The 26,094-nt window shown below is 34.7% G+C and overlaps 3 protein-coding genes across 3 annotated transcripts; 2 read left to right on the top strand and 1 right to left on the bottom strand.

The window, feature by feature from the left end:
• The first annotated feature begins 2,381 nt into the window (after positions 1 to 2,381).
• Positions 2,382 to 4,229, top strand: LOC130642112 (outer membrane lipoprotein Blc-like). The gene is made up of 4 exons (XM_057449190.1): positions 2,382 to 2,540; positions 2,794 to 2,857; positions 3,128 to 3,295; positions 3,927 to 4,229. The coding sequence occupies exons 1-4, from the start codon at positions 2,424 to 2,426 to the stop codon at positions 4,160 to 4,162; spliced, it is 585 nt and encodes a 194-aa protein (XP_057305173.1). The 5' UTR covers positions 2,382 to 2,423; the 3' UTR covers positions 4,163 to 4,229.
• Positions 4,230 to 4,844: 615 nt separating this feature from the next.
• Positions 4,845 to 21,226, bottom strand: LOC130642111 (dnaJ homolog subfamily C member 10-like). The gene is made up of 22 exons (XM_057449189.1): positions 20,955 to 21,226; positions 14,775 to 14,835; positions 14,445 to 14,600; positions 14,233 to 14,318; positions 14,021 to 14,146; positions 13,776 to 13,866; positions 13,562 to 13,630; positions 12,557 to 12,600; positions 12,195 to 12,317; positions 12,009 to 12,098; positions 11,569 to 11,685; positions 11,050 to 11,158; positions 10,455 to 10,588; positions 10,240 to 10,359; positions 9,724 to 9,828; positions 8,869 to 9,024; positions 8,000 to 8,133; positions 7,587 to 7,785; positions 7,109 to 7,240; positions 6,722 to 6,832; positions 5,427 to 5,462; positions 4,845 to 5,137 (listed from the first exon to the last, which is right to left on the bottom strand). The coding sequence occupies exons 1-21, from the start codon at positions 21,219 to 21,221 to the stop codon at positions 5,439 to 5,441; spliced, it is 2,454 nt and encodes an 817-aa protein (XP_057305172.1). The 5' UTR covers positions 21,222 to 21,226; the 3' UTR covers positions 4,845 to 5,137; positions 5,427 to 5,438.
• A 1,428-nt stretch (positions 21,227 to 22,654) lies between these two features.
• On the top strand, positions 22,655 to 25,542 carry LOC130642116 (chymotrypsinogen B-like). Its single transcript, XM_057449194.1, has 5 exons — positions 22,655 to 23,002; positions 23,180 to 23,362; positions 23,816 to 24,016; positions 24,304 to 24,510; positions 25,175 to 25,542. The coding sequence occupies exons 1-5, from the start codon at positions 22,951 to 22,953 to the stop codon at positions 25,507 to 25,509; spliced, it is 978 nt and encodes a 325-aa protein (XP_057305177.1). The 5' UTR covers positions 22,655 to 22,950; the 3' UTR covers positions 25,510 to 25,542.
• Positions 25,543 to 26,094: the final 552 nt, after the last annotated feature.

Here is a 26,094-nt window from a genome sequence, read left to right on the forward strand (position 1 = left end):
CATGACACAACCTCGTCCCCAGGGCATCTTGTATCTTTTCTGACCCCGGGACGGCGATACGAACATATGTCAAATAATTCTTGCGTCATACAAAACATTTTGGCGTATTAAAATGGCGGAGGAGGTGTATCAGCAGTATCAAGTTTTTTTCAAAGTGAAAAATGTGAGCTTGTCGAGTAAAAAATAAAAAAGCTGCAAGGCGTTTTAAAAACATGTCATTAAGAAAAGAAAAAGCAGAATTTATCAGTAATGGGTGGCTTTTTGAAAATGTTGAGGCCACAAGTGTAAAAGAAAAAAATACTTCTGAAGTAAATACTTTTCTGAAGCCTTTTTCACCCAATATAACTGCAAGCAGTGAGTCCACCATATATGAATTCAGTTTCAGTTAAGTATTGTTTAAATACAGCAAAATCTTTGTCATCATATAAAAGCAGTAATGCGGACACAGATATGAACTCACGGTAAATGAGAATAAAGTTCAGCCAAAATGAATAAAAAATGTAAATGTTAATATGAGGTTAAATTTCTGCCTAGCTACTTTCAGTCAGGCACCTAGAATGACACGAACATTTGAAAATTATGTAGCCATATTTGCACCTTAGAGAACCAACGAAATGTTCAGATGGGCAAATCATTTACTAATTTCCAAGTTTCCCCTAGCTACAAGTTTTGCAACCTAGTCAACCAATTCAGTGAAATACACATAACTAAATTCCTTGAATTTCTTCAAGTAAACAGCAGCCTAAATAACATTATTGTATATTTATACATTTACACAAAACAATCAAGGGCAATATGCGAGAAGTTTGTGTGTTGCGATGAGAGGAATCAAAACAAACTCGCCGCACGTATCTGTGACGTAAAACGCCGATTTCGCTTAGCTCTGCAGGGTTATATATAAAACCTTGGTACATTGAGACAAATCTCATTAAATATTACACACATAAATACTGTGTATTGGAGGGTCACGTGAAGAGGCCTCCTCCAGGGCCATGTTCGTATCGCCGTCCCGGGGTCAGAAAAGATACAAGATGCCCTGGGGACGAGGTTGGACATGACAATAAATCGCACAAAATTTCGCGAAGATTTATTTTGGCAGAATTTGTAGGTTTTGTAATGCACATCTAATAATTCATAATTTTGTAATAAGTGCAAGAAGAACGATACAACGCCTTTAACTGACTTACTAAGTGGGGAGGGGAGGATTGGGGGGGGGGGGGGGGGCGGGATTTCGTCAATTAAGGGCCGATTAAAAATTTTTGGCCGATACATAATTTCGACCATTCAACAAAAGTACCGTTGTTTTTGCCTCGTGAAAGCAATACATAAAAAATGGCACTAAAGCTGCACACCAAAGTTCAACTCCATACAAAAACCCCGAAGAATATCGGGGAAAATATCGCGGTCTAACCGACAACTTCTCTAGCATAGTTTTTGTCTCGCAAAGGTTTTAGTCACAAAACTTGCTCCCAACAACAACCTCGATCCCAGGGCACGCAGTATTTTTATAAAAAAAGATAAAACACGTACTAGATCGATATTGTTCTGAGAATGACACAACCCAAATTTAAAGAGGAATTCAAAAGTAGTAGGCGTTTATTTGAAGCACATTGTAAGCACTTTTCTTTCTTATGTAACTTTAAACCGTATTTCTAAAAACCAACGAAACAGAAAACAAAGATGGAGAACTTGTTACGTAACCTAACTGGATTTAGATCGTAAGGTTGTAAATAAGGCCTAGTGTACACCACGTGGCACAAAGTATAAAGAACAGCGAGAAGCAAAGCAAGGTTTTTTTATTAGTGGCAGGACTTAAAAGAACATATTTGCACTGCGGTTGTATTTTCTTTAAACACAGTATAAATTTATAATGCATAAACGACATTAAAAAAAAGTCGCCATTGGTAATTTAATTGGTTTACCCATCATCTATAAATCCGAGTAATGGACTCATCCTCGTTAGAAACAAACTTGAAAATAAACTTTCTATTTTCTTTAACTGTTAATTTGTGACTGTACTTCTTTTCCCGGAAGTCAGGAGTCAGAATAAAACTTAAAAATCGATTTAAAATATAAAAAAAACGAAGAAAAACATAAGGGTCATTTGTCAAGAACTTTCTATTCTTTTTACGATGCTACCTTGAGATCAAAACGAGAAAGAACTTTTCCATTTCTATTTTAAAAAAAAGTTCTTATGTTCCATTTTATCTCGCGCACAGTATTTTTTTTTTTTTTTTTGCTTTATCGTTTTCCTAGCAAGTGTGAACCATGCTTAAAACACACGTAAAAGTAAAAACAATGTTTATGCACCTTTAAATTCAAACAAATAAATAACAAAATATCAAGTTATATAACTTAATTGTAACATTTAAATAACGCGCTTCTGGTCATTGTCACTCCATCTTAAAATCATTTTTGCAAGCATGAAGACGATCGTTTTTTGTGTGGTGTTCCTCTATGGAGCGAATGGGTTTCTTTTCCCGAAAGTTAAGACTGTAGACAAGCTGGATTTAAATAAATATCTTGGTAGATGGTATGAGGTAAATATGAAAACTTTAGTTTGATCATCTTTTGTTGACAAATGCGTATAATTCCAATTATTTGAAAACGTTCTGTTTTCAAACAATAAGCGCACCCTAAATGTGGGTGTCGCGCCGGTTCGTCTATTCTTTATCTACCGCATTTTGTGTTTCCCTAACATGCATTCACTTGCGGACAGACAGACGGACAGAATGCGGTCATAATTAACATAGAGATGTTGTCCATTAATAATTTAATTATTTATTAATTTAGGTCTACAGTAGTTTGATACAAAGACAAACATTTCAAAGAAATTCTGTTTGTACTACCGCCACATGTAGGTTTGACCTGTTTTTCGTATTGCTGTTCTGTTGCTATTAATAATATCACAACCTCGTCCCCAGTGTCTTGTGGCCCCTGAGCCGTTACCAACTTTATCAACAAGGCAAAATGCTCTGAAAACGAGGTTGATAGTATCAGACATTTTAACATAAAAACATTCGCGTTGATAGCGTGACGGCGGGAAATCCAGACGGAAACTTTATTTACGGAAACCGAAATATAACAATACGAATAAAGTTTAATTAATAATGTTTTGTTATTGTAGATAAGTTGAAATCTGATGGAAATGTCAACGTCTTTAATGCAGGAATCACCAAAACAGCAAAAGGAGCTCCCTTCAATGCTACGGGAACCGCTGTCCCTGTGAAAGGTGAAGCAGGAAAGTTTATCGTTAACTTTGATGTGGCTCCTTTCAAAACAACAAGTCCTAACTGTAAGTTATAATTATAATCAACATTTCTTTAGTTTAAACTTTAGACCAAGATGCAACCAGATTAAAATAGAACTTGATCAGACAAACTATTATCTGCTGACATGACAATCTGGTACAACAATGACGCATAATTATGCAAGTGTAATTGTGCGCATGCGTAATTTATGTTTCTGACCTACTCATAACATCTTTAAAAACAAAGCGAGTGTCATATTTGTAACGTGTAATTCTTGCTTCGACTTACACTTTCATACACGTCTTTTGTTATATATCCATGTTTCCATCCTGCTGAAATACTTGATTATTCAGAGCAGGTGCTCTTTACTTCGCGTGCATAGCTTCAGTGGCAAGTATGACTTCTCAGCACTTGTTGTTTTTAAACTATTCTAGCCACAGTTTTCTGTGGTCTAACGACATGGTTAAACGGGACTCCTTCACTTTAATTTATATCATTTTGGCCGGTATTACAACGTTTGATTGAGTGACCTTACAACTTGGTTCCTAGAGCGTTTTTAACGGCTATGATATACTTATGGTAAGGCTACTGATCGCACACGTAGGAAAGACCTGGAATGAAGTTGTTGTATTACATTCGTGTATCATACGTGTAGAGTAACTATTTTTACCTTAGATTTGGTGATCAAATTGGGTCCAGAAACTCACGGTAAAGATGGTTTGTACGAATACACCGTAATTTCGACACCTAGAAAAGCACTTGTGTGGGTGCTTGCACGAAATGCGAAACAATTCAAAGCGAAGTACGATGCAGAAGTCCGGCAATATCTCGAGAAAAACGGCTTTACATGGTTTTGGAACAAACCGCACCCCACATATCAAGGAGATGATTGCGTGTATCCGCCGATGTAAAATGACGGACATAAAGTAATGAAAAAGTATAATGCATGATAAGAAAAATATAACTTACTACCACAAACTTTTCTTATTTCTATACTTTTTGTTAAGCAACACTAACAACATTAACAACAAAACCAACCAGTAAAAGGGACCTCTGAGATATAAAATAATGTTTTTGGACTTATATTACATAGCTTAAAAAGTTTAAATATAAAAAGCCTAACAAGTTCTGGGGGCGAGGTTGCTTGTATAGTATCCGAGAGGTTTAAAAGTTGCAAACGTAATTGTCGTGTTCAAAACTGGATTGAAATCAAAACAAGTTAAAGCGACTTCTTATATCATATATGTCTTGCAACAATGAAAATTGGGATATTGCAGTGAACAAAGCAATATTAGATGAAATCTCTAAACCATTCGTCTTCTCCTTTTGACATTTTTGAAAAATTTAGTTATAAGAGAGCCTAAAAAACGATTAAGGTTAAAACCCAACCTCGTTCCCAGCCCCTATTCAAAGATGAAAATTTGATATAATTGCCCTGATTTCAGAAAGATACAAAATGTCCTAGGGACGAAAAGTCAATACATAACCAAAACTTTATGAGGACAATTATTGTTCTACTTATTCTGTGATCTCAATGATGTGTCAGGGTGCTTGGGCATGTAACATTGCTGTGACACCAAAAAAAAAAACAGATTTAAAACACAAATAATTTTTACGTTATAAATCTAGATTACATATTATATTTATTCTTTAAAAGAAAAAAAATCGCAGATAAAATATATCTAAAATACACGAAGCTTTAAAAGTTCACACAGGGATGTTATTGTTATTAACACACACATATCGCATATATGTATATATAATTTTCGTGCTGTTGTCGCATTTGTTGAAAGCTTTTTGAACTTCTGCGTCCAGTGAGCAAGTATTTAGCAAAGAGACCCATTCAGCGAAATTAGAATAGTTAAGACTTCTGGTGAAGCGAATTGCTAAAAAAAGATTTAAAGGCTAAAATATGATTGGAAAGGTCACGGTTGATAAATTAGTACAATAATTTAAAATGGTAGCTAATATTTCTTACACTTTTAAATTGTATGTTCGACATCAATTTAAAAAAAAATTATATCCAGTAAAATAAGTTACATACAAAAAGTCCACTTCACGATAAGGTAATAACTATTTCGTGGATTTTTCCAGGTTGTCACTATCGGGAATTTTACAACTGCGGGCTACAAGAAGACTTAGCAACTAACTACTACAAAAACTACAAATCTATACCTAAAATTGGTTTTAAAATTCATCGTGTTCGATATTCTAAAAAGAAAAAGGAAAATACAGAATGATACATAAAATGATACAAAGGCAGCTTTTTGTTATTTTTCAAACACGACATATGGGATCGGAAGGTTGTGGAGTTGCTACTTAGGCGCACACGTAGGCCAGGTAAAGAGCGTGCAAGACTCGCTACTGGCATTATTTATCGCCGCCCGCACAAAAAATAATCGCGAAATTCGTGAAAATTGTTCGTGTTAACATCAGCAACAATTAGTATGTTTTAAAAGTACGGATTTAACTAAATGAGTAAGTTCGCTGTAAACATTGACAAGTGAACATTGACAAGTGAACATTGATAAGTGAACATTGACAAGTGAACATTGACAACATTGCAAGTGAACATTGACAACATTGACAAGTGAACACTGATTAGTGAACATTGACAAGTGAACATTGACAAGTGAACATTGACAAGTGAACATTGACAAGTGAACATTGACAGGTGAACATTGATGAGTGAACATTGACGAGTGAACATTGACAAGTGAACATTGACAAGTGAACATTGACAGGTGAAAATTGATGAGTGAACCTTGACGAGTGAACATTGATGAGTGAACAATGACGAGTGAAAATTGACAAGTGAACATTGACAAGTGAAAATGACAAGTGAACATTGACAAGTGAACATTGACAAGTGAACATTGACAAGTTTAAAATACGCGACTCTAATATAGAAACATCCAATGTGATCATTTGTTTTTCTTTGTTCATGATTGTCGTTTACAGAAATATTAAACCCTGGACTTTTAATTGAAATATATTGGAGCACCTTGCAAGACCTACAAGGTGTTTGGGCCTTCAACCAGGAAAGGAAGAGAATATTGAAAAGAATCAGGCATGTTTCAACTTGCTAACACATTTTTCATGGACTGTTAAAATAGCAACTATGTAACATTTACAAAAACTAACTTTATTTCACACAGACGATGGTTTTGTACGGCGTTGTATTAAATTTTATCAAGGTACATGCTTACAAGCGTCAAGAAGTTTTTCTAACGCTAATGTTTTTAACATAGTCATATACCATGCTATATGCACGGATGTATATTCATCTATGTCACTCTCTGGAGCATACGTACTACATGTACAGATACTCATATATGCCACACGTAGCCTATAGCACAATACCAGACGCAAACACGTCTTTTGCTGAAATAGCACGCGTATTTTATTAAAATATTTATGTATGATACACTTAAAAGCATAGATCATAAACATTTTTATCCTGATGTTACCTTCTGACTGTTTTCTCTCTCTTTTTCGGCTAAATGATTCTCAAGCAGTTGAATAGAATTCGAGTAGAGGTATTCTGTGTCCAGTGTATTCATACTGATACCAGTGATCGTCTAGATACAGGTGTAAGAAAACAATAGAAAAATAACCTAAACATGTAAATATGTAAATAGTTATTTAAAAGAAAAACAGTCCTGTAGATCAGAAACTATTGCAGAATTTATTTTCGCCGTCTGAACCCTACCTCAAAAATAAGTTCCATGAAAATACTACATTACGAAACGAGAAAATTTTATTCCTTAACATAAGAAACAGAATCTCTTCAAACACAAATAATTTAATGCGAGGTTTAAAACCCATTGGGAGAAGCTATGTGTGACGTCACTTACCTGACTCATTCCATCAGATATAGTTCCAGGATAAAATTTAACGGTAGGGTATGCACGTATTCTGACTTGACGACATATATGATGATCATTATCACAGTTGACTTTACCAGCTCGAATAGTTCCTTGTAAACGCTAAAAAATAAGCTTTCAGTGTGGATGGTTGAAAAAAAAAACCGTATTTGATTTTCTGCACGAAAGATAGTAGGAAAATAGTAAGGTTGGGTGTAGGGCGTTAAAGGGCGCTGAATTCATCATGCTGGTGGTGGGTCGATCTCCATATCAGCCTGTGCACCTTTAAAAACGACAATGCCTAACCATATAACTCTACGCACGGGCAATAAAATCAGAGCAATGTTATACATAAGCAGACTACAAAAGTCACAGTTAGTTTTGCTAGAACCTACAAAGTTTGCAAAAAAAAATAATTGGCATTGTGGTTATAACATTGATGAGTGCGATACATGCTAGCATAACATACCTTTGCTAACTTCGAAAAGTGCGGTGCAAAGGAGTGACAATGTCCACACCATGGAGCGTAGAAATCCACAAGCCACGGATCTTCACCATCGATCACTTCTTCGTAAAACCTTGTTTCATCTAAATCTTCAACCATTGTGGGGAAGTACTGAAATACCCACGTGTGTAAAGAATGTAAGTCTCTCCATCCCTGGTGTGGTCTACATGAAAAGATATAAAGAAGTGTAAGAAAAAAACATATAAGAACATCGTTAAAGCTTAGTAATGTACCAAAATATACAATATACAAAATTTACAATATAATAAAAAGTCGGTGTAAAACTTGCGGTAAAGAGAAATATTAAAATGACCTAGACAAAAACGAAATTAAACAACAGAACGACAAAACGTTTAATATACTTATTTTTCACATACATGTAGTACGAAGCTCCTTCGCCATGATAAGGATATAAACGAATTGTTGGGTAGGAGTTAATTCCTTGTACATTGCAAAAGTAACTAAATTGCTGACAATCTATCTGACCCAGTACAGCATCTCCTTTGAGTTTCTAGAAGAAAGCAGTACAAAGTAGAAACATCGCTGCAGTTGTAATTATGTAAGACATCTAGTGTCCCCATGTGATGGATTACACTGCTTTCCCCACTAATCGTCCGCCCATATTGAAGCGCTCCCTTAATAAACGCCATCTAATTCATTAACATTCCACAGCTGGCGCAATGTTAGCGAAAGAAAATCTTATTCTCGTTATTAAGATAAATATATAAAGTGCGAGCGAAGTGATTGGGAATTTACTCAAACACATCAATTTACTATACCGAAAGTTTACTGAAAACGAGGTAAAATTTAATTTCGCGAATGGAAAAATTGGCGAAAACCTATTTTCGAGAATGGTGATAGTAGAAATTAAAACATTTCGCAAACAGCTTAAAAGTTTGCGAGATCGCGAAATTTAATTCTCGCGAAAACATATTCAATTTATTAATTTAAAACACAATAAAGGCGGATAAGGATGTTAACACTATTTATGTTGTTTTTTACATAGAATTTACTACTATTATTTTAATTGTCTCTGATTTAACAGAAAATTCGTTTGTTGTCTCGTTTTCTTGTCGAAAACCCCTAATTTGGAGAACTTGTTGCGTCTTTTTCTTTTAAACGCCCACCCAGTTAAAAAATAAGCCCCTGGACAGAAGAAATACATTATTTAATTTTGGTTCAAACTCTGTCCTGTATTAGTCAACAGCCTCTTACATTTAAATTCAAATCACACACAAACGCATACCTTCGCAAGTTGTCTGTACGTGGGTGCTAACTCCATGCACGGACCACACCATGGGGCGTAGAAATCAACCAACCAGGTTTCGCCGACGGATTTCTTGTTAACAAGTGATTCGAAAGTTTCAGGTGTTAATATTACCACAGGTGGATTTAAAATATCCTACACGAAAAGAAACGATTATATAGGTTAATGGTATTGTATTGATTATCTTTGACGGCTGTGAATTCAACTTTTAATGAGCCACACAACTATAACTGTGGATTCTTTTTTTCATTTAGCACGTCTTGAAAACTGGGTTTTCAATAGTCGACCGACCCAGTATAATTTTTCTTACCACCAGGAAATCGGAATAGTTAAGCGGGAAAAATTACGTTTGGCCTCAAACAATTTTTAATTGGTTATTTTTATTGTCCTTTGCTTACGTGGTCAATATTGGGAAATCTTTTGTTTTAAGCGCAAATGGCCTAACTTACCTGAACAAATATAATAAATTATTCAATTATTTAAGAGGTTCAAATGTGACCACGCCGACTTGTGTTCATTGGTTGATTGTAATTGCTGTGAGGTGGATTTAAACTTTAGGGATTTGCTCTGACATTTGTTTGCGTCTAAGCTTTTGTTTGAGAAAAACTAAATTTAATATCCTCGAAGAAAGGTTAGTTAATTAGGTTAGGTATCCCAAGGCTCTTTTGAAGTCCATCTTTGGAGGCTTATAACTTTATGCAGAAGTATTGGGTAAATTTTACTTCTTTAAGGGGTCCACATTTTCACCTGCTTTAAATCCATATTCAAATACCTTAGTGAAATGTTATATATCAAATCACATGATGTTGTTTGCAAGTATAGAAAATAGTTTACCTCAGCAAATGCGATGATCTGTTCAGCAGTACGACTTCCACCACTAAACAAGTGAGGAGTACTTTGGTTGTAAAAGATGATGGTGGGGTAGGAGCGAACGTTGTACTAAATGGAATAAAACTGCATTGAGCCGAGTTTTATATACGAGATAAAAAACATCAATTACACAAGCAGTTTAGCCATCCAGAATTTGTTTCTTCAACCCATAGGAGAGAGTGGCACAGCCTGTTTTGTTTATACATCAGTGCGATATTCTTTTTTAAGCATGTTTATTATTTCGGTTTGATTTTATACAGCAACATCTGTTTATAACCATGGTAAAAAACAGGTAACGGGACCAGGCTAAAAATTACGCAGACTGACTTCTTAACGGAGCTTCTCTATGATAACAATGCAAATTTAAAAGAATAATTATATAATGAAATAAATAAATTAAAAAAAAAATGAAACTAAAATATTATAAAGCGTTGAGGTTGAACATTTAGACAACTGAAAGGAGAAAAACATAAATCACACCTGCTGGCACAATCCTTTATGTATGGTACAATCAACGGTTCCAAATTGTGCCATAGTACCGCCAATTTGTTTTCCAGCCTTTCGCCATTCGGGGAGGAGTTTCATACAAGGTGGACACCACTAGAAAAAAAGGGAAAGAAGAGGGTGCAAAGATTGTGAGGGATAAATTTTAAGGGCAATAATCCTAAATTAAAAGGAGAAGATGGCATCAATACCGGTGCAAAGAAATCAATGAACCAGTTGTCTCCTTTCTCAATAACTTTGGGGAAGTCTTCAGGACCAAGAACGCGTACATTCGAAATTACGCTTTCCCTCGCAAAATTAGCGATATCATGCGCATTATATCGACCTAAACATAAAAAAGTGTTCATAATCAAAGACATTATACAGACGGGTGGAAAGATATGACTATGCGTATTCTAAAGTTTCCAGTGCAAAACAGAGTATTAAAATAAGTTGACAAACTGAAATATGCAAAGAGTTGAAACAAGCCTAACTAAATTATTATGGAAGCACTTTTGTATATACACACAGTTCAGTTGAGAAGCTAAGATTTTCTATCACATCTTGTTTGTTTTACATTAACTGAAAGCTGTACTTGTTTGTTTTTTTGTTTGTTTGTTTTGACAAAGTTTTTACGTAGATACAATACCCTGAGCATTCATATTTGACTTGATTCTTATCAAATGATTGTCAAATTGCACACCAATATGAAATTGTTAACTTGCTATTTTGTTAAAATGCTTATTTGTTATGCCTAACACATACCACGTTACAAATAAGACATTTCTAAGGAATGGTCTCACATACCATGATGATATTCATAACCTTCTTTCTTGTAGAGGACTACGGTTGGATATTTGGTGACGTGAAATCTATGACAAAAATCTTTCACTTCTTTACAATCAGCACTTGCAATCTGAACAGAAAAGAAATAAACAAATTATTTGATTGATTGATTTATTGGTAATTGATTGATGACTGACATAACATATTTACTCTCAGGTGGAAATTTTTTTGAAATACTAAAAGTATGAGGAATATGGCAGTGGAATAGTAGGGAGGGGGGACTTTTTTATTTTTGATAGTATGGCGGTGAAATTACAACATTTGAAATTTAAAAATAAGTGAAAAAATCCTTAATAGCAACAGAAAGTAAGTGTGAGGAGGTGGACACTATTCGAAAGTAGCCACCAGGACATATGAAAAATTTAATGACTCCTTTTAAGTACTTTCAAATTATTCAGTGTCCTTTGTAAAATTTACTTTAACCTGGGTTAAACATGTGAGAACATGAAAAACAAAAATACAGAAAAAAAAACGACGTACATTGATTTCAGGTATCAAAGCAGTTATTTTTCGCAATTCCAAATCCAGCTCATGTCCAGATAAGAAAATAAACAACCATGGCTCGCTTTTCCCCTCTGATATATTTCGACGTACTCCCTAAAACACAACATTTTTAGTTATAAAATTATGAGGGGTGCACACTAACGGCTAATACCTGCTTAATAGAGTTCTGTGTTTATCACCTGTGGTTTTAAAATATAACAAATAATTGAGAGCAGTGGTTTTAAAATACGACATTTAAAAAATTTGAAAGCAGTGTTTGTATAGTATGACATTTCAAAAAAAGAAGCAGTGAATCAAGTGAGACACGTCACCATAAATTTAACAGCAATTTGATAGTGAAAAAAATAGCTAAATAACTTTTTATTCTCCTGAGTACATTGATTTTTCAGAAAAACACAGAGAAACATTTTACACACCTGAAACAAATCATCATTGATCACAAATGGTTCTGGCAACAACTTCAGAACTTCTTCCATAATCTCACTTGTCTCCAAACTTGGAATCAACTAAAATCGTTTGAAATATCGAGCGACATTGCATATTCATTTCTTTTAAAAGCTCACATAAAATTCATTTATTTCAAATGACGTCAAAATACAAACCTTTCCACCTCTGCCATTGATTTGACCAACAGAATAAAATTGAACGCTAGTGGTTTGGAAGAAGTCCTTGCAAACAAGAGGATTCACTTCACAATCTGCTCGTCCTACGTGTGCCAGATTTTCCTGAAATAATTAAAACAAATACCTTACAACAATCTTTGCTAATAACTCTGCTTAGATTTTTACGTATTAATTCTAAATTTAAAATTTACTAAAATCCATCTCTCATCATTAGGCAGTTTAAATAATGATAGGATAAACGTATCCCTTAAAACGTTAACCTTTCTTAGAATAATAAAAATGGAATCATAAGCAACACTAAACAGTCAAGCATCTTTTATTAAGTAAGGTTTTATTCTTACCAACATTGCTGATAGCTTTAGTAAGGTTCTGTCCGAAACACAGTCTATAAAAAAAAACGGAAATGATAAGAGAGAACAAAATTGTTGTACTATTGTTGCACTATTTTGTACTAAAGTAAACCTTAGTGCAAAAACTAGTTTTAGAAATTTAGAAATTCTGCTAACTATTGATTTTAAGCTATATACCAGCATTTTGATTTGTCATAAATGTTTTTCTTATTATTCATTTCTAATCATTCAATGACCTAAAAATTCTTTTCACTCTACAAACTATAAAATCAATGATTATTTCTGTATTTATCTGCTGAGCAAGATACTGGTTTTCCGGGAACATTCATGTGGACATTTCCACATATAAGTATAGAACTTAAGAAAACAACTACTTCAATTTCTGTTGAAGCTAAATATTATTTTTTGTGAGTAGTATAAAATTATTCATAATCACATCATTGTGAATGTGTTTCTCCAGAATTTCTTCATACGAATTAAAAGACTTTTACTTAATTATAAACAGTGAGTACATCTATATAACACCCCAGATAAAAAACAGGATAATGACTTTTAACGTAAAGATCTTTGTGATTTTGTACTTAAATGGACCTGTTTTGAAAGAATGCTTTGTAGAATAAGCTTTGTTTTGTGTCGTTTCAGCCTGCCCAACCAGACAAGCTCACTTTTTCAGACGAGATCCTTACTAACAACATTTCAAAGTGATAACGCATATTTGCATTGTGTATTTTTATCTGAAAAGTATCGATTATCTTATTATAAAATTATATATGAGAAACATGTGAGACAATTATTATATTGGGCTATTGATGTTGAGAAAATGACCATTTAAGTTGACATCCACATATTTTATTTTACAACTTTATATGTTTAGAAAAGATGCACAATGTACATCATTTTTAAACCAACCCCTTGTTTATCAACAACTACATATAGGTATAAACAAGTACAAATACTGTTCACATAATGGTTAGTAATTGACAATATTTACTGTACCTCTATCAGCTTCACAGAAAGATATCACCCATGGAAGATCACTTGTTGGTATTCGATCTTTTAACATGTCTAATAAAAAATGAATAAAGAAAGCACTTTAATCTATACTGCTTTGTTAATACAACATAGAATTGTAAATCATGACCTGTAAACTTTATACTACAGCATAATCATTTATATGTGAGCTACGTAAAAGGTTAATCGCATAACCTACCATAAGTTATATCTGTCACCTCAACATCTAATCGACCAAGTATATACGAAATCATTTTTTCTTTCTCGTGTTCACCATAGTAGTATTCCCCCTAAAATATTTGTGTTCTAACGTTTTACATCTATTTTCTACAATTTTTTTATAGTTGCACTTATAAAGATATGGTTTGTAAAAGAGTTAGTGTTATAGCCATACACACATCTTTCTAAAAAAAACTAAGAGTTAAAAAAAAGTTTCAAACATACTGTTGGGTATAATACTAATGATGGATAACTTCGTATTTGTTGCATGTTGCATAACATCCAGTCATCGTGACAATTAACTGCACCAATGCGTATGACACCATTCAGTTCTTTTGCAATTTCTCTCCACTAAAATGTTTAGAAATAGTCACTTACAAGATTATATACACGGTGGAATTATGTGTTATGTAGTTAGTAATAAAATGCTAACTCACTGTTGGTGCAAGAGTGTGACAATGAGAACAATAAGGAGAATAAAAGTTAATAAACCAAACATCTTCAGACCCAATAACTGATTGCTCTAAAATCAACAAACATTAATAGATAACAAAACACTGTGTATAAAAGATAACTATAGTTTATTTCACACATATAAATTAAAAAGTACTAATGTACTGCAGCTGAAAACACCTTAAAACTATCTTACCGAAATCCGACTGACTTAAAGTGATGATTTCAGGGTCATCATCATAAATGCCAAATTGTTCGTTATAATAACTCCAACTTTGATACTGATTTGAAAAATGATTATCTTTTAATCCTTCTTCACCATAAACATCATATTTTTTTCGTAGTTCATCATCTAAAGACAAGAAGCATTTCCAATTGGTGAAGAATCTGTATTGACTTTGTAGAAAATATGCAATTCCACATTTATAAAAATTGTATCTGGTGCAAACTATGGGATTCTGTCTGCTCTCTCAATTAATTTGTAACAGATAAAAAATAAGGATTACAAAATTAAATATTTTCAAACCTTTTAGAACTTCGTATGCTTTGTTAATCTCTGTGAAAACCTCATGAGCAGATTTGTCTTCCTGTAAAAAAATAAGATTATATAAGAGGCATGGTAGCTACAAGTTTCTGTTTTTATATATACACACCATCATCATCATCATCATCATCATCATCATTATTCTCGGCTTAACGTCCGTTTTCCATGCTAGCATGGGTTGGACGGGGTATATTAATGACCCTCTTCCAATCTGATCTAGACTGTGTTGGATCTAAACTCAACTTCCTCTGTATCAAGTCTGTCCTTATAACCTCCTGCCAAGTCTTTCTCGGTCTGCCTCTGGGCTTTGCCCCAGGAACTATCAAGTCTCTATACTTTCTTACCCAATTATCCTCCTCCATTCTTTCCAAGTGCCCCAGCCAGTTCCTTCTTTAAAAAATACGGTAAAGGATACATATTTCCGGCACCAGTGCATGGCATATTGGTGTTTTTTGGCTATTTTAAATAAAATTGGCTAAACTACAAGTTTTGCTCATGTTAATTGTGGTGACAGAAATACAGTTCTTTAGCATTGTGGTTAGCATATATTAGGTTTACCTTAGTCATTGAAAATATCATGTAAAACCTGGCACAGTGGGGGTGGTTTCTACCTATAGACCTGATCTTAAAGGTTGCCAGAGACACTAGTCTCACTTGCCTGTAAAGGAACTGAGCCCTACCCAGGTCTTGATTATTAATGGTTGTATATAAAAACCTTACACCCCACACTGCAAGAGTTCTTCAGATGTACCTTACAGTTTACAGTTAACAGTCAAACTTCAAACCAGGTTATCTGCAGAGCATATCAGTGTGGTATTGAAATTTTCAGATGGGACCAAAACAAACAAATGGTGGTACCCCACACAAAAAACATGGTAAGGAGTCTGTTATTCACAAAGTACTTAATGTAGACCCAAAAATACGCACAGTGGAACAGTGGCTGAAGCTTGGGAAAGAAACACTCACTCTTACTGCTAACTCTTTTAACATTGCTGTTAAGGGTAGATCAACAAATGACATTGGCAAAGCTTTAGTCGCACATTTTGGAATTGGTATTGCTAATGATAAGTCCGATTTTGCTGTTCAGCATCCTTGTTCTTCAGCAGCTGCCCTACATCTAGGAAGGGAAAACCCTAATAACACCACAGATATCTTGGATTCAGAGCTGGAGTCAAGCATATCAAATAATTTTGATCTCCAGGATGAGGAAAATCCCTCGACACCAACCTCCACAAAAAAGTTAAAAAAGCGTTCATTTAAAACCAAACATTTGGCTACGAGGAAGAAAAAAGTTAAATCTGTTACCTCAAATTTCGATGCAGAAGGTTTTAAAAATGATTTAGTGACATTTCTTAGAGACGAAATTAAGACTCAATTAAAAAAATCTGATTGCAATTCCACCGTAAGAACACAAACAGAACCCTCAACTTTCGCTGGCCCACAACCTCAGCTGCCATTTCCCTATAATGTCTCAGCGGCCGGTTCGCTAGAACAACAAACCAATCATAATGGCAACCCCATTGTGACTGTTCCTGAAGTTGAAACTAAGAATGTCGCCCAATGCGAGGCCACTGTTGATGCTGTGCATACTAATTTCTCCTCTATTCCGTCTACCCCTCTTGTGCCCAAAAGCTATATTTAATACATTTGTGGACATGCTGGATTGAATCCTTCACTGTATTGCCTTTATAAAAAACTTATTACACTACTTAGATGATTTCATAACAGGAGAGAAAACAAGAGAGGCATGTTTAACAGCATTAAAAGTAATTAAAGATGTACTTTCAGCACTTGTTGTACCTTTAGCCTCAGATAAGCTTGTTGGGCCATCACAGGTTATTACATACCTGGGCGCTCAGGATATTTTGAGCATATGACGAAGCATTCCTACCCATTCCCCAAAAAATTTTCCATAAATAATCTACGCATAATGAACGTGTTGTATTTACTCATTCCGATAGAAATACATTGTTTCTATCAAGTTATGGTATTATTCTAGAACCCAAAGCAATTAACACATTTTTGTAGTTTTTTCCCAGTTACAATATCTTCATAGAATTATCTAGAGAAGTCACATTTACTGAACATATACTGAGGATTCAACTATTTTTCACCATTAGGAAATGTTACTATTAAAAGGTGAGAAAATTATGGAAACTAGTAATCAGCCTGTGAACAAATGAAATACAATGTATTACTATAAAAGACAAACTACAAAGGTGAAATCACTGACCTAAGCCAAAAGAAATCAATTTGCAAAAAAAGAAAAGAATAAAATAATAAATTTAAATAGTTTATAAAGTTTACATATCAATATTTCAAAAACAGATTTGCTTGATAACCCCTACATTTATGAATATGGAAACAAACTAAGATATTAATTTTCTGGTGTATTGAGTTCTCAAACAGTGTTTGTTTTCTTAAAATTGAATTCTTAAGATTTGATCACAGTGTGAAAAAGAAGCACAAAAAGCAACTTTTTTTATATAAATTTGGAACAAGAACTTAAAAATCAAAACCCAGAACCCGCTTTAGTACTCAAGTAGAGTAGATTTGAATTGTGTGATTTATTATGTGATAAGCTTTAAATGCCTGTACTTTTTAGGGTAGAGAATGGGCAACTTGAAAAAGGTGTTCAATAATAATTTTTGTATGATTCCCAGTATATTATTTTATGACAAACATAATAGGAATACAAAATTTAGTTGAATTTTAAGCCCCCCCCCCCCCCCCCCAAATAAAATAAAAAAAAAATTACTGTAATATTCTTTTCGTATTAAAAAAATACCCCTGTATGACACATGAAGCTGTATATCTGCATCCCTTAAATTATTAACAACCCTATTTCTATTAGTTTTAGCTTAGTTTTTAAAGTTTTTTTTAAAAGTAGATTTAAAACAACAACAAAAATTTGGGCCGTCACCCAAAATACATATTTTGGATTATTGCCCAAATTCATGTAATGTTTGCGTCCCGAAGTTGACAAACTAGGCAGTTAGCTTGCTGGATTTTTCCACGGAATTCTAAGATCAACAAAAGTACATTTGTTTTCTGAATCATAAAAAAAACTTGGTTTCACTTAACCTTTTTCTCAGGTGTTTTTTCAACTTTGCAACCCAGGTTTTTTATATACTAAATTGGTTGGTCGGACGGACAATTTGAACATAAAATGTTATCCATGGTGGCTTCAGATGGAATATGGCAACCAAAAGAATGAGGGCACCAAAAAGATGTTTACAGTATTAAAATTGTGGGCATTTTAAAAAATACATTAAAAAAGTTAAAAGAAAACAGTTAAAAAAGAAAACAGTTAAAAAACAAAGAACGGATTTCTGTATATCCCAGACCCAGCAGCCTAAAGTTCAATGTAAACAAAGAAAGTATCTATCTGTGGATTAAACTTAGTTCCCATGCGTTTTTCGACATATAGTTTTTACCATTGTAAAACTTGAAACTTTCTGTTTTCAAAATTGCTGCTGCTGCCCAAAGTTCGGTGTAAACAAAGAATAAAACTGTGGACTAAACTCATTTCTCGTGCGTCTTTTGACATTCAATTTTACCACTGGAGAGCTTTATAATGTTCAAAACTGGTTAAGGCAGAAGAAACACAGGAATTTTTTCAACCTTTCATTGTCTAACAAGCCTTTCTTGGTTGCAGTGGTGTTTAATAACAGTATATTCATCATTAAGTCATTTATCCCAATGTCTCTGCATACAAATTTGATAAAATCATAATGGGAGATATGCTGCAAATGGTTAGAAGTTCTTTGGAATAGAGTTATTCAAGGATCATTTGTTTTGCAGTTTGAAATATTAAAGGAAATTTGTTATCATAAAAAGAAAGCTGGAAGTTTTATTGAAATAGTTGTCTGAGCTTGACCTTATATATGTGACAGTTTGCAGTGATTTTCCTAGTCAGAAAATTTACTTTTAAGATACTTTTAAGTCAATCATAGGTTCGGATTTTTCAGGGTAGCCATCATGATTTGAGGGAAAACCTGTTGTTCCCGCAGGGGGTGAATTTTTTGTTAAATCTGTGACATTGTTTTGTTCTAGGTGAGTTTTTGCTTATTCAACTTTATCTTAATTCAGATACTTGTAGTTCTTGTTTAATCAAATCTTTTTCTCTGACAGTTTGACTGTAAAATGTTCGTGGATTCCCTGAACTGAAAATTGTACCGCACGATAGATAGATAGATAGATAGATGGCCATATTTTACATGGCTAGCCTCACAAATATTGACGGATATATCCTGTCTATTAATTCCAGGAGGGTCCATGGCTTAGATGTAGAGTCCTAGAGTATTTAATGCTCTTTTTGAGATACGCAGACCCAATTAGGGCCGAACAGCCAACATAATGTGCCATTTCCTCAATTTCCCTCACATGGCTTGGGTTAACTTGGGGCTATGGTAAAATTCACTCGCTCATGTTGAATCGCTGTCAAGAGGAATCGAACTCCGGTCTCCTGCACAGAGTACGAGAGCTAATCTAACCACTAATCTACGGCGCCACAAATGTGACATTTACAACCAGGAGAATAAGCAGCAAACTCCAGAGACTAGTTTAAAAGAAGGAAGCATAAGAATAACATTTAAGTCAAGTTCTTCAAAATCAACTTGCCACAAAAGAAACCTCAAACTTGAAAACCCACCCACTTCCAGTCAGGGTAAACACCTAATTAGGCGGCATGACCTAATTAGGCTAGTCGTTTAGCGACGTGATGTAGTTTAATTAGGCTACCCGTAGTCTAACTAGGCGAACGAAAACTTTCTGTTGTAAATACGTGGAAATCATTGCGTTTCACACTACAATTTTTATGTGAATCAAATCTGTCCACTTTGCAGATAATTTTGACCAATTATCGTCTTATTTGCATCGCGCATTGGTAACTTATGGCCCAAACCTTGTGTGGCACTATTTGTTGTTTTAAATAATGGATTTCAGCCATTCACACCGCAGGGAAAAAATAAATATGGCGGACGAAAACCTCACCTAAATAGGCGACACTTAACCTAATTAGGTTATATATTTCATTTTAACATAATTCTTAGTTGCGCGAACATACCGAGGCACAAGTGACAATTTTGGAATCATGGTCGCGTAGACTATCCATTCTGAACAAAGATTTTTTGCGATTTCTTCTTAGGAATATGTGAAAAGCCATTAAATATTGTAATGTCTTAACTAGGTTACATATGGCCTAACTAGGCTACAATGAGTCGCCTAAATAGGTGGTATGCCCTAATTAGCCTACCGTCGCCTAATAAAGCGTTTACCCTGACTGACTTCTGGTAACGTAAAGATTAGTGAAGATGTTCAGCCCAATCTTGGAACGCGCCCCGTCTTAAGACTGGCCAGGCCAATCTTCCGACAGTGACAAATGGGTGGCCAGTCTTAAGACTGGACTGCCCAATCTACGGACGTACATGCCCAATCTTAGAACAATTGTGGAAGACAAACATAACAATAAAATTTTTAGAATTTACCTCTTAAGAGGAACTTTATATTGAAACTTTTCTTGGAAAATCAAAAGGCCAAAAATTTATTTATACCATGTATTTTATGAAAGGTTTTTTTTCTATAGACTATGATATTAGCTAGCTGGCTACAGCTCGCTAGCTGGCTAAACATCTCATCCAATGAAATTAACAGCTAGCTAACTAATAATATGGTTGAATACGATTTTTCTGATAATTCATAAATATAAACATTTTATTTTTAAAATTTAGCCACTACTACAAACTGTATATAATTGCTAAATGTATAACACATGCTCTACCAGCTAGCTAGCTAGCTACGATTTTCACTCTACTGTGTCCAAAAACGGGCCCGGTAAATTCAACAGTACCCAAAATATGATGTTTTAATGTGCCTGAGAATGTTTGTTGGGAGTCTCAAAAAACAGAGCTCGTGTGGTGCATCCCTTCCTTAAAATTTAAAAGGCGCCAAAGATGAGCCTAACATGGTCTTTTGCCCAATCTTGTGACACCCTGCCCAGTCTTAAGACTGGGCAATTTTATGTCCAAAGATTGGGCAGCGTCCTAAGATTGGGCAGAACAAAGACCTCATAGAATCTTTTTTAAAGTAGGTAAATAAAATTTAGATATACACCAAGACATTAGAGCTAAAACGTTGCATACAAACTTGATTAAAACTTACTTTGTTTTTATCTGGATGCTTTTCCAGAGCAAGTTTTTTAAAAGCTTTTCGTATTTCTGATTTTGTTGCATCCTGTGACACACCAAGTAACTCATAAAAGTCTTTTGTGTAAACAAAATTGACAAAGATAAATACAAATATTAATATAAAAGTTCGTTGAAAAATCATTATTGTATCACCTTGCCTGATGAATAAATAAAATAAATAGAATGTACAAAAATCAGTCAAGTTTTCGTGTTGAAACTTCGCAGATTCTAAATTAGACATGTAGCGCTTCACGAAATTTTCGGTGTACGGTGCAAACAAGGAGAATTTCGTGATAATGGTACATGAATCCTTTTAAAGATAAACAAAGCCACGTGTACATCACCTGTTTCCCTTTATAGAGAACACGGAAATTCAGAATTGATCACCACCACACCCGTTGCTGGGAGACGAGTGGGGACATCCTCGTTGCTGAATATTTTAAGTATTATTGGGAGAAAAACAACCTCGTCCCAAGGGCTCTTTTTCACTTTTTCATATTGTGACCGGATTCAGGTTAAGTTATGCCATAAAAACATGCATATATACCGCCAAAGAAAGAATTTGGTTATAGTAGTCTTGTGATAGAGCGTCCGCTAGCTCTACCAATTGGTACTGTAGAGGCTACCTTGGGTAAATAATTTCAGTAATAATAGTCCAAATTCTTGAAATACTCTTTGCTGGCGTCATTTAAAAACTCCCTGCATGACCTACGTAAAAAAGCAGAGACTTTGCATCCTGTCGGCTGTATGGATTAACCTTTTCACGCTTTTGTTCATATTTGAAAAATTATTACGAAAACACTGTCTTTGTTCCCATATTTTTGTCCAAGGCTGTAATAGTCAATGATGTTTTTATGCTGGTTTACAGCCTCGTCCCCAGGCCCATTTTTCTCTTTCTGACAATCTTCGCACCGTCTCCGATATCAAAAAGCGAAAAAATTGCCCTGGGAACGAGGTAGGCTTGTTTGTTAACTTCGTTCCCAGGGCGACTTACCTAAAGGCCAAATTTAAGACGCAAGTAGGGGAGATCTTGCTTTTTCGTATATATAATACCCAAAAAGAATTACAAACCACAATATTCCACAATTATTTACCTCTTTCTCTGCTGCATAGAATTATGTTCTTTTCTCATGTAACTGGCTAACTTAGTTAGTCACTAAATATCGATAATCGTAGAAAGGGCTTGGGGATAAGGTTGAGGCAAGCCGACATTCATCACACATTCTGTCTCACTATCCTCCTAATTCTAATCCGACCGCTCTTTCAGGGCTTTTCTTCTCCTCCCTGATTCAAGTTAAGGGATAGAAAACATTTGGAAAGGAATTCTAATTGAACGTGAAATAATGCTCGATCCGTTTGTATGGTGATGTAATTTTAAGTATAGAGATGCTGTATTTTCTTTTTGTTGAGTGTACAGTCATTAATTTTTAACTGCAAAAAATTTTAAGTCAAGCGAAAGTAATACTGACATGGGTGCACGAAAATAATTAACGCGGAAAATAAAGAGGGAAAAAATTAATTATTATTATTAAAATTATTTACTAAGGATGACTTCTTTAGTTCCTAATCAACGAGGGTCCTACCAAAGGGGTCCAACTGTATTTAAAGCTCCCATTTGAGCTATGAAAGTCCAAAGTCGCACAGCAATCGCCCAACAAGACAACCGTCTAATCCTATTCTCATGCTGAACGATAAACAGACGGATAGGTTCACACTTTTATAGTCTCTGGCATGACTCGGCTGGCGTTTAAACCGAAGACCTTCCGCACTGGAAGCCAACGCTATACCACAAGGCTACCAGTCAGTAGAGGCACACTGAAATAAAGGACATTGAGCTATATGAGATATTGCGTAAAACGTTCTTACATAAAAGCTGTACAAACATAAAGATTCAGCTGCAAGGTCGAATCGAATATATACTTATTACGATGTCAAGTGACTAAGTATATCATAAAAGATTTCTACGCACCATGTATGAAATACTGATCTTTATTTTACTATCGGTACTAAATCTCAATCAGGGTAAGTTGATAATGTCAAACTGAATGTTGGTGTTGTCGTTGTTGGTTTTGTTTTGTTGTCGTTGTCGTTTGTTGTTGTTGTTATGGCTGCTGTTGTTGTTGTTGTTATTATTTTTGTATTCTTTTTTTCTTCTTGTTTTTATCGGTCTGCTGTACTGTATAACTGTAACGCTTTCAGCATGCGTGGATATCCATCCTAAAATTTGCAAAGACTACGTTAGCAATCCAAGAGTGAATATTTGCAATTACCCGACCCACAAAAAATGGATGACAGAACATTGTAAAAAATCATGCAATTTGTGCCATCTTTATACCACGCTACCACCGACGACACTTCCACCACGTACAGTACCACCCATGAGTAAGAATTTTTTTTTTTGCATGCTGTCAGGTGTATATGGGTAGGCTAAAAACAGAAAAGATCTGTAAAGTTTTTCTATTCGAATAGGTTTAGTCAAGTTTAGTATCCTTTTCTAATAATTGTTTGCTAAACCTCTGCTTTAGGTTAAGTATGCGCAATTTAGCGATATGCATAAAGTATGTACTACTTCTGAAAACCGCAGTAGTTTTCCCACAGGCTAACCACTATTTTGCTACTTCTCCATCATTCATGTTACACACATACAAACGTAGCGCATAGTGATAGAGATTATCACAACACCGTCATTCGTGTTAATCTTTTTTAGAAAATACAGGAACACTATATATGTAATGAAAAACATTTTCTCTAATCTTACTTAAAGTCTATAGAAATACATTTTCAATTAACATTGATATATTTTTTTCCTCTATTTTTGTCTTTTGTATATCTTAGCTGGCTGTGGCAAAACATTCATTCCGAAATCAAGAGTTATTGCTGGCCAAGATGCTGTTCCTGGAGCATGGCCTTGGCAGGTTGCCCTGCACGCTAGTGGTAGGTTTATGTGCGGTGGTTCTTTGGTTGCAGCAAATTGGATCGTCACCGCAGCTCACTGTGTTGTAGGAAGGCAAGCTAGACATTTTACTGTGGTTTTGGGTAGGTCATAAATTTTATTTACTGTTAAAAAGCGAATTTATTTTCATGTTTTATCAAAAGGGCTTTCATACCACGATTGGACCATGCCTTCTGTTAGAACATCTTTTTATCTTAGTCTTCTTATCAAAAAATGATAACGAGATTCAAAGAGATTTTAAAATTAAAACTTGATTGAAATATGAAACAAAACTTACTTTCTTTTTCCATTTTCAAGGCAATATTGTTTATCTTACAAAAATAAACAATGCTTTATTTCTTACATCACGTTACGTATGTTTTTCTGTTAGGTCTTCACAATCGTTCACACAAAGCTTTACCTGACGATACCTACCAAGTCACCAGAGTAATTGTACATAGCGGATATCGTTATAAATCAAACGATATCGCTGTCTTAAAGTTGAAAAGACCGGTCATGATGAAAAACAACATACAAAGGGTTTGTCTACCGGAACAAGATCAACCACCTGTGGACGGAACAACGTGTTACATAACAGGTAATATTATAACACTTTAGGGGCGTTTTCATACCGCAATTTTGTTTGTCGCGTTTTCATATCAGGCTCGTATAAATTGCACATGCGCTAAGGCTTTGTACACATGTAGGCAATAGCTTTATTGCGGGTAAATGGTGTTCATACCTACGAAATCTCATACCTGTCCGTCAAGCCGGTATGAGTTTAGTTATTTCATATTGAGGTCTTAGAGTGTTTCTTTTATATAACCAATCGAGTTGCTACGAAGTTTTGGCTTAAAAGCCAAGCAACCGCTGAGGAAGTATAAAGCTGTTGTAAAAATTGAATATTACGCTTGAAGAAGAGGCGAACTCCTTTAATAACTACTAAAACTTTAAGCATGAAGTCAAAGGTTGCTTTTAACAGCTCGCTAAGATGATGGGAAAGAAGTTGATTGTGCAAAAAATCGCGTATTTAAAGAATTTCATTGTAGTCACTCTCTCTTTACTAAATCTACAATACCCCTGACTATGTAAAATGAAGTAGGTTTATTTGCAACTTCATTACATTCATTAGCACATCACATCTAAAGTTAATAACCGTTCGTTTTTGCCAAGACAGAAGCTATTTTATGACTTGACAACCTCGTGTACTGTTTACTATTACACTGTAGTTTAATTGCTTAATGGTCAAGTTCGTTTAATAGGTTGGGGCAAAACAAAACACCCGGGAGGTGCATCAACAATATTGCAACAAGCTCCATTAAATACTGTTAATGAAACTGCTTGCAAAAAACTCAATGAAAGGCTGGGAATACGAATTACTGATTCTATGTTATGCGCTGGAAATCAAATAAGCAAAAAGAGTGGTTGCCATGGCGATTCTGGTGGTCCGTTTGTTTGTCAGGCGCAGGACGGCCGTTGGTTTTTGCATGGCGTTGTGAGTTGGGGATCACCACAATGTAAATCAAAACATAGTTATTCTGTGTTTGCGAAAGTATCAAAATTGAGGTCTTGGTTAGATCTATTTATTTGGCAATGATAACTCATGAAAAAATATACTGTAAAATTAAAATATTTTGTTTTTTTTTTCCATCTTTAAAAACTTGGCAGGTTACTCTTAGTAACTGTCAATGTCATGAAAAATCCTCTACAAGATTATAATCTTTGTTCCTGTTGTCCTTTCTCGTCCCCAGAGCTTTTTAAGATTCGCAGAAGAGGATTAGTTCCTCAGACACATTTCCCCGGCGAATTCGCCGTCCAATGCGAATTTTATGGCCAAAGTTAAAATAGGAATAAAAATGGTCTAACGAATTATTTCTTTAAAGAGAATCAAAGAGTGCGTACAACATTTTGCTAAAAGAAATTAGACTCAGAGATCTTTCGACTTCTTTAAAAAGAACTTCCTCTTCTTTTTTTTGTTTGACCATCTTTTTGATCTGTGCTCCGTTTTCTTCAAGGGAAATACTCACAACACTTTTTACTCGTTAAAACTTTGTAAAACAAAACATTTAGGTAATAGATTAAGAAAGATCAAGCGGTGTGGCTTTGATGATTGCAATTCGCATGTTGAAGTTTTGATATTAATTTGCATGCTAATTCTTATATAATTTGTACGAATAACATA

Source organism: Hydractinia symbiolongicarpus, chromosome 4 (genome assembly GCF_029227915.1).
Source record: "Hydractinia symbiolongicarpus strain clone_291-10 chromosome 4, HSymV2.1, whole genome shotgun sequence".
In the NCBI taxonomy this organism is placed as follows: Eukaryota; Metazoa; Cnidaria; class Hydrozoa; order Anthoathecata; family Hydractiniidae; genus Hydractinia; species Hydractinia symbiolongicarpus.

Bases quoted from the DNA above. Each gene is read 5' to 3' on its own strand.
- LOC130642112 (XM_057449190.1), top strand. From the start codon at position 2,424: ATGAAGACGATCGTTTTTTGTGTGGTGTTCCTCTATGGAGCGAATGGG. The intron at 2,541-2,793 runs GTAAATATGAAA...TTATTAATTTAG, and splicing joins ATCTTGGTAGATGGTATGAG to GTCTACAGTAGTTTGATACA. The intron at 3,296-3,926 runs GTAAGTTATAAT...TTTTTACCTTAG, and splicing joins CAAAACAACAAGTCCTAACT to ATTTGGTGATCAAATTGGGT.
- LOC130642116 (XM_057449194.1), top strand. From the start codon at position 22,951: ATGTATGAAATACTGATCTTTATTTTACTATCGGTACTAAATCTCAAT. The intron at 24,017-24,303 runs GTAGGTCATAAA...TTTTTCTGTTAG, and splicing joins ACATTTTACTGTGGTTTTGG to GTCTTCACAATCGTTCACAC. The intron at 24,511-25,174 runs GTAATATTATAA...TTCGTTTAATAG, and splicing joins AACAACGTGTTACATAACAG to GTTGGGGCAAAACAAAACAC.
- LOC130642111 (XM_057449189.1), bottom strand. From the start codon at position 21,221: ATGTCTAATTTAGAATCTGCGAAGTTTCAACACGAAAACTTGACTGAT. The intron at 7,786-7,999 runs GTATGTGAAAAA...CTTTTCATGTAG, and splicing joins GAAGGAGCTTCGTACTACAT to ACCACACCAGGGATGGAGAG. The intron at 7,241-7,586 runs GTATGTTATGCT...CTTATTTTTTAG, and splicing joins ACTTTTCGAAGTTAGCAAAG to CGTTTACAAGGAACTATTCG.